At 40.3% G+C, this 8,833-nt stretch overlaps 1 protein-coding gene across 1 annotated transcript in view; it reads left to right on the top strand.

Annotated features, from left to right (window-relative positions):
* Positions 1-8,833, top strand: part of LOC145415753 (long-chain fatty acid transport protein 4-like) — a 481,881-nt gene that overhangs the window by 317,662 nt on the left and 155,386 nt on the right. The window contains exon 6 of the mRNA XM_080284990.1: positions 5,918-6,001. Coding sequence (XP_080141116.1) covers positions 5,918-6,001 — 84 coding nt within the window. The remainder of the gene's footprint in view (positions 1-5,917; positions 6,002-8,833) is intronic.

Below are 8,833 nucleotides of genomic sequence, written 5' to 3'. Positions count from 1 at the left end.
GCTCATTACCTCTAGTATTGTATAGTTCGACCGATCTACTGTGAAGCATTCAACGGCAGCCATGTTATCATGTAATTTGAATATTTTGAACACTTGAATTTCCTCGTATCCTGCATTTAGATAAGGTAAAGAAAGTTAGGGCCTCTGAGTGCTCCTTGTATGGTTTATTTCTTATTCTAGGTATCATTTTTTTTCTTCATCCTTCGCTGTACTCTCTCAAGGTTCTCTACATATTTCTTGTAATATGGTGACCAGAACTGGGCACGGTAGGCTACTCTAAATGTGTTCGAACTAGAGAATTATACAAGGTGAGCATGATTTTTAATTATCTGAATGCTCTGCCAATGAATCCAATTAGTCTGAGACTTTCTTAACGGCCTCCGTACACTGATTGGTTTAAAGTCATTTGTTACTATTATTACCAAGTCTTTTTCATGGCTGATGTTATCTAGTTAGGTATTGTTCATAGTGTAATTGGCTTTCTCGCTTCTACGAAGTATTTCCAGTGTTTAGTACTTGCATTTACTAATATTAAAATCCATCTGCCATGTTTGGGATCAGGTAGCAGTCGGTCGAGGTCACTCTCAATTGCGTGCTGCTGAAAAGATGTGTCCGTTGTTTCCATCTTTGATATCATCAGCAAATTTAGATTTTTTATTTTTCAAAATAAACCCTCGTCTGTATCATATATATATATATATATATATACAGAGAGAGAGAGACAGAGAGACAGAGAGACAGAGAGAGAGAGAGAGAGAGAAAGAGAGAGAGAGATTGGTATAGATATAGATAAGTATACATAGATAGATAGACAGATAGACAGATATATATAGATAAAAATCAGAAAAGAACCCAGTACTGAACCCTGTGGCAGTCTACTAGAGAGAGAGAGAGAGAGAGAGAGAGAGAGAGAGATCAGAATATAACCCAGTGCTGAACATTGTGGCAGTCTACTTGTAACATCTTTCCAGTCTGATTCTTTACCACTTAATACAACTCTGTTTGCGTCCTGTAAGCCAATTATCGATCCACCAGAGTTCATTGCCTCTGAACCCAGCCACCTTCAGTTTCCGAAGCAGTATTCTGGGGGAATTTTATAAAATGCATTTTGAAAATCGAGACAGACAATGTCGGTGGTTCTGATCTTTTCGTATACACTTAATACATCATACAAGAAATCCAAGAGATTCGTAAGGCTATTCCAAAAATACGTGTTCTGAATCTTTGATGAGATTACTGATTTCTAAGTGCTATATAATCTTTATCTCTGGTAATAGTTTCCAAGAACCTGCATACAACTGAAGTTAAGCCTATTGGTTGATAATTTTCTGCTTGCGATTTGTTGCTTACATTGAACAACGGAATTGCATATGGTAGTCTCCACTCACCGGGCACCTTACTTTTTCTTAGTGATTTATTGAATAGCTCAGCTAATGGCTTTGCTATTTCATTCTTTGCTTCCTTCAGTATACACAGAGATATTTTATCTGGCCCCAGTGTTTATTCACATAAAGTTTACCATTGGTAAGTCGTACAGCATTTTCATGAACAGTAATGACGCTAATTTGTTATTTTCTTCTAAGACAACAGGAAATGCTGCAGGAATAGAATCTCTATTTTAGATTGTAAATACGGAAGCAAAAAAACTTTGAGAGGTTTAGCCAACGACGTTTCATCTTAGGTATGCTTTCCATTTTCTGTGACTAGTGGGCCAGTTGTTTTATGTTTTGTTTCTGATGCAGCTGAAAAATTCTCTTAAACCCAAATGGTGGAACATTGATACTATGCATTGCCTGTCAGTCAAAAAAAAAAAAAAAAGGGGGACATAATAATGGCACAGAGAATCAGATTAAAATAAATTCGATGCTCCTCGTCGTAAAGCGAAAAAAATTGAACAAAGTAAGGAAGAAATTGAAGCTAATGTTGCTCGTTACAGTACATCCAACTTAGTATTTTAGTAGGTCGTCTGTTGCGCATTGGGACTCATAACTTGACTCTTTTCTGAGAATATATGCGAATAATTTCCATGCTTCATTAATATCTATTGTTCTGACAGTGGGATTCCAGTCATCAGAACGAATAATTTCATTTAGATTTTTTATTTCATTTTCTAAAAATCAGATCTCTTGTAGGCAGGCACTTAGTCGTAACTAGCCCTGACACGTTGTCACTGAATTTAAGGCTGAACAAAACGATATGATGGTCACCAGTACTGAATTCTTCTTCAATAACATTACTTGCTAAGTTTTCCGATGTGGCCAAAACCAGATCCAATATATTTCTTCCTCGTGCTGGGTAGTCTACTAGCTGATGCGATGAACTTTCTTAGAGTACAGGTCCAACTGTGTGTGAACACATGGCTTCTCCCCACTTGGCAAATGGTAAATTTAAATCGCAGAAGTTAATAGGATTGACACAATCACAGGGTTCGTTTAAATTAGAGAATGACATGTTTACAGGTCAGGCGGTTAATCAAAGTCAGATGAACACGTCTGGGTTTTATTCCTTCTGGATACAGCTGAGGTACACTTGCAAAACACTGACTTTTCCCTCATATCTCTGTTCCTCATCAACTACTCCTGGTTCACTGGCTAACTCTCACAGACTCTCTGCTTAAGTACTCCATTCTACACTGATTACTCTCACTGTTTGATTCACTGACTCTGTCACTGATTCACTGACAGTCCACCGGAGAAAAACACAACTCACTCCATCTGCCACTCATGGCTGACGAAAAACCCTTTGTTTGGAATACTGCCTGAACCGAATTAACTGACTTGGCAGTGGTATGGTCTTTAATCCTCCATCCTTGACTCCACCTACAAGTACAGCCCAGAATATTCTAGTGTAGAAGTCACATTTTCTGTTGCAATAAAGCATATTCTAGTAGCTAGGAGAGAACTCACATTTTCTCACACAATAATACACCTAAATTAACAATATACATTAACATTAATGGTAAGAGCTAATTCCCACAGTGAGACAGAAAAAACAAAACAGATGCCTCAATGACTGGAATGTTCCTCATATCCAGATTTTTTTTTTTTAATGCAAGGAAGAAGGAACCAAAGGCCAGTAGCCCGCAAACACTACCCTGATGTTACCGGCATAACACTATTTAGAATAAATGAAGTAGGAAAGGTGCTGGGAGGAATGAAAAGTGATTAGATGTCGTTCGCTGAGAATGGATGTAAAGAGAAGGGTGTATGAGGGTGATTGTGGTACCGACTGCGTTATATGGGGCTGAAACATGGAATATGGGTGTAGCAGAGAGGAAAAGTTTGAATGTAATGGAGATGAGGTGTCTGAGGAGTATGTGTGGAATGATGCGTATGGATCGAGTGCGAAATGATGAAGTGCGAAGGAGAACTGGAGTTGTTCGGGAGATGGCTGGTAGAGTTGAGCAGAGGGTGTTGCGATGGTTTGGGCATATGGAGAGAATGGATAATGAGCGATTGGTGAAAAAGATAACTAGATCTGATGTGAGAGGTGTAAGGCTGAGAGGAAGACCACGAATAGGATGGATGGACAGTGTGAAGAGAGCGCTGGATGCGAGAGGGATGTCTGTTGAGCAAGGAAGAGTGGCTGTGCGTGACAGAAATAAATGGAGAGAAATTGTGAATGAATAAGTGATGACGCAGCCCTGAGGGGATATTCTCCCGCATTTGGTCTGATCAGCTAGTCAGGTCAGGTGCAGGTAAGGGGATGGGTCTGTTATGATGTGGCAGGGGTAAACCAGTTCTGCTGTCGGGCCCTGCTGCGGATGTCACTGATTGTATTGCGCAGTTGACCCTTGTGCAGTGTGGTGCGGTGAGGATCTGTCCGTTCTACCCCTTGGGGCTAAGATGCGAATGAATGTGTTTGAATGGATGAGTAAATGGGGAGTGTGTCATCATGTCTCGGCTACCTTGCTTTCCTTGGGGGAAGCAGCCTAGGTATATAGATAGATAGATAGGTTGTAAATATCACTGCCAGTGTTAGAGGACTGAGCTGGTAGATGATAAATTAACCAGAGCACAGTTATACTACAGAATTTATTTCTGAGCGGAGATAAAAATTTTCAATGTTATCGATAGAGGGGTTTGGAATTATGACTGGATGAAGTCCTACTTTAATGTTTAACAGTACACCGTCCCTGGCTGTTATTTCTCTCACAACAGAAAATGTCATAACCAGGTATGTTGTACTCTGCTGTAAAGGTCGTTGTTCGGTAGCCACAATTTTGTTATGCCTATTACGTCGTAATCCTCAGCAAGAACATAAGCCTCTAAATCAGATTTATCCTGCAAACTACGCGCATTCACAAAAGAGCCTTAATATCCTCACCTCCATTAGTCTTTCTCAGGTTTATGACGTCTACGTTGACTCGCCTATAGGCCTCTTACTGTGAGAAAAAACATACTGCATCAACGTACTGCATCATCCAAGAACCAACTGAATTTAAGTGGAGACTGCTGCTTACAGAAGTGATCAGGCGTCAACGAACTCAGTACCCTCCTATAAACAAAGTGGCTTGATACAGTTATACAAACTAAAATCCCTACAATAAAAGACGTTGCCTGCAGCAGTCCTGGGGACCTGAAACAAGAACACCAACACCATCACCAAGAAGATACAGAGTAGCAAAAAAAAAAAAAGAAAGAAAAAAGAAAAACTTTAGGAAAAATAATAATGTGATTTGTGAAATGTGGAGTAAGGAAGTTTGTTGAGAATGAGGCACAAGATGTGATTATGGTGTGGAGAGAATGTACGTAGACAGGGTGGCGAAAATGTATGTGTGAGTTTGACGGCGACAGGAATGGTATGCCAAGAAGGTAGTTGGGGATGGTAAATACATGGTGAGAAAGTGAGGTATGAAGTCGGTGAGGTGGTTGGATGAATATACAAAGAAACACGTAACAAGAGCTTGGCACTTCTTTTTTAACTTGATAATTGATGGATTAACTTTGTCTGGCAGGTATAATATATGAAGTACATTTACAAGGAAAAATGGGAAAACGTGCAGATCGTTCTGTCGACGAGATAAAGTAAGCATTCTGGGAGCTTGAACGATGTGTGAATGAGTGTCTAATACTCTAATCCATTTCACTGGAAGCACTGCTGATAGTTCTCCCACTTTTATTCGTCCCATCATTTTGGACCCTATTTCTTCCCATCCTTACGTGGGAAAAATGTGATGGTGGTGGTGCAGATAATGATGTGCTCATTATTATTATTATTTTTTTTTTTGCATGTACAGGTATTTACGAATTATTTCTGTGCAAAAAGCCTTTGCTGGTTACACATTTACTTGATCTGCTAATATACTTAAACCTTTGTGATATAGTGTTCAGAATGCTCCAGTTGACGTGACGGCCTTTGGTAGACTTTGCTCCTAAGAGCTGCCTGGAGAATTTTTAAGTCTCCACGTCATATTATGGAGACCTTCTGGATTTCTCCACTTCTTTCTCATTTCTTCTTTCTTATCTCTTTCTTCCAAAAGCATGTCATTTTGATGCCATTTGTTTATTTCTACACCAGTTCGCTCCAAACTTGGCACAATCGATCCTCAAGCCAATACCCCCAGATTATTATTATTATTATTATTATTTTTGAGGAGGGGGGGTCTTTTAAAGAGATTTATGAGGTTAAAGGCCAAACTATACAAAACATAATTGGGGATCCTATGGTCCTCTATGTTCAATAATTGTCATGACAATGTGCACAGAAGCATGCCAGTGTACAGTACCTGTGAGGAGACCCTCCTGCATTCCCTGGGAAATGTTGGCAATCTTTAACTGATCGTGTTATGCCACCAAGGGATGTTGGTTGGTCATTTACCCTTAAATGTACCGGACCACGCTAGCCTAGCCTTGGGGCCCTGCACCTTGAAGAGTAAATATGGGACTGGTTGTCACCATTACCGTTCTATTTACAGCCTTGCTCGACATCCAAAACGAGTTCGTCTCCAGCCTCCCAGTGTATGTTTCTGGGACGGGAAAGACTCCACTTCGGTACCGAGGTCAGTCAGAGCACTTCATCTTTCTATTTAATAGTATTTGGGGGAATCCAGACTCCTTTTATTCATCTGTGACACTTTTTTTCAGCAACAAGTAAACAAAAACTAATAAATGAAAAACAGCAACATGTGTCATAACATTCTTTATTGTTTGAATATAAGCCTGTTCATAAACCTGTGTAGCTCGTGGTTGTAAAACAAAGTGTGACAATACATTTTCTTTCCTACACACTTTAAATGAATGATTCCTTTCCATGGCATAGAAATGAAAAAAAAGTTTTGAATTCCCCTCTTCTGACAAATATTCTATCATCCCCGGATGATACTGTGAATCTCTGTGTTGATAGCTTATGAAAGAAAAGTTGTGAAGGGGGGGGGGTAAATTTAAGAGTAATAGAGTTTGTGAGAATGCCGCAGAAAGATTTCAAACTATAGAGTGAATGAAGGGATAAGCAGAAAGATTGCAAATAAGTGACTGAGGGGAGTATAACTTACTGTACTTCTTCAGTGCTATTTTATTCTTTGGACATTGCTACGCCCCGGGCCTTCTGGGATCCTCCATGGATAAGAAAGGATTGGCTGTGATTATATTTTTTCTCTCCATAAACTTTGTAACTTTATTCTTCCCAAAGCTAGAATACTCTGTTGTGCCTAAGTGGAAACCATTTTCATCATAAAGATTAATAAAACATACTATTTATGTCGACACAGTAACCTAGTGGATTAGAGCACACTCTGCTGATCGAGGGATCAAGTGTGTGTTCTTACTCAAGGGCCATGAACTGGTGCCAGATAGGCATTCCGTTACACAGTGCTTCATGTTTCAATAAAGTCTTCTAAACAGGAACAATGTCTTAGCCCATCAGAAGAGTGCACGGTGTAAAATTCCATAGTTTTGATTAACCAGTTCAATGTGTACGCGTGCGTAGAAAGTTGATTCTGGCCAACACCAGTTTCCTACAATTGAGTGGAAACCATCTGTGAAGGGTAAGAAGTATGAGAACCTAAAAAACCGTGTTATGCTTACTGTGCTTGGGACTGGAATATAGTTAGCTATAATAACAGCTTAATAACCTAGGTGAGGCAAAAGATGTCTGTTCTGTAACGTTTTGTCAAGTCCACTAGCTTTATATGTTTGTCACGATATTCTCTCTCATTCATTCGTGTGCTCTAGTGAGCTACTGCATTCGAACCAGATATGACAAAAAAGTGTATACATGTGCGGGATGGTGGGAGAATACTGGTCAAATACTCGTGTGTTGTTCAGGGGAATGGGAATGGCCACGGTTCCCTCAAATGTCTGGACAGAGTAACCTAGCCCCAGTCCCAAATGGTCCTGATAGAGCAATACGAGGTGCTAAATGTTCCCGAAAGTTGACAAAAGTAGGAAAAAAAAAACTTATGTCAAGTCCTAATCACCACCTCCCCTTCAACGTAATCTTCTTGGGCGTGCAGACATCCATCCCAGCGCTTCTCCCACAATCGGAACTCAGTCTAGAAGTCGTTGAGCATCAGCTTGTTCAGGACCTTCTGCAATTCCTCCTGGATCTCCTCAGTATAGTCAAAACTTAGTCCTTTCAACCCGATTTTCATTTTCGGAAAGAGGAAAAAAGCACAGGGGGACTGATATGTTGAATGTAGGAGATGGGGGACAATCGGCATGATTTTTTTTTTTTTCTTTTAATGCTAAAAACTGCTGAATAACAAGAGCTGTGTGTTTGGGTGCATTGTCGTGGAGAAGCACCCATTTGTTTGTGCGCCACTTGTCTCGACCTTTTCTCCTCACGTTCTCCCGGAACCCTCTCAAATGTCACAGTAGAACGGTCTAATTTTGAGGAGCAAATTCCTTATGAACAAGTCAAAGAACGTGATGAGCATTGGCTCCACATTGCTCTTGACCTGACGTGCCTTCTTTGGTCGGGGCGAAGCTGGACTCTTCCATTGCGATGATTGTTTGGTTTCCGGGGTCATACCCGTAAAGCCAGCTTTCATCTCCAATAATGACACTTGAGAGGAAGTTAGGGTAATTTCTGGCCATTTCCATGAGCTCTGTGCAGACCACCATGCGATGCTGCTTTTGCTTATCGGTCAGCTGCCTTGGGACAAACGTGGTGGCGATTTGTCTCATGTCAAGGTTGCCAGACAAAATGTGTTGGCAAGTTCCATAGGATAGGCTAACAATGCCACAAACATTATGGATTGTCCTTCTGCAATCTTTTATGATGGTTGCGCGAACTTTGGCCACGTTATCAGGAAATGAAGTGGTGGAAGGGCGACCAGAACGTGCATCGTCATATCTGATGTTCGTTCGTTTTTAAAATGTGTAAACCAGTCGTAAGTTTGTGTAACCCCAAAGCATTGTCACCAAATGCTTGTTTTAACATTTTATGAGTTTTGCCGCGTTCTTCCTGAGTTTCACGCACACGTTGCTCTCTCATAACATTCATTTTTGATATCACAGATTTGCAAACTAACCCAAATACGATAAAAAACACACACATGCAGCACACGCGTCCACCCTATACAATGCCATTTAACACACCAACAAACAAAGGGTGTGTGCACTGCCACCTAGCATCCAGACACCGTACGACAAGCAGTTTCAGCCCTGCTTTCAAATTTCGGGACCTTTTGGGTAGCACCTTGTGCTGGGTGATTGATGGATGAATGGCTTCACAAATTTTTGTAGGGTATAGCAAACTAAGATACTATACTGTATTGTACAGATATTGAACTTGATCCATACCAGAAAATATCTTAATGAACGTTTTATATTAAATTTATTCACTGATAAATGAATGATAGTGTGGTCTGTTTCACTGAGTATCCAGCTGA

Source organism: Coenobita brevimanus, chromosome 103, assembly GCF_032717465.1.
Source record: "Coenobita brevimanus isolate Jiangsu-jjx chromosome 103, ASM3271746v2, whole genome shotgun sequence".
NCBI classification, from domain to species: domain Eukaryota; kingdom Metazoa; phylum Arthropoda; class Malacostraca; order Decapoda; family Coenobitidae; genus Coenobita; species Coenobita brevimanus.
The sequence above is the reverse complement of the archived record's forward strand: the minus strand, read 5'-3'. Positions and strand labels throughout refer to the sequence as shown.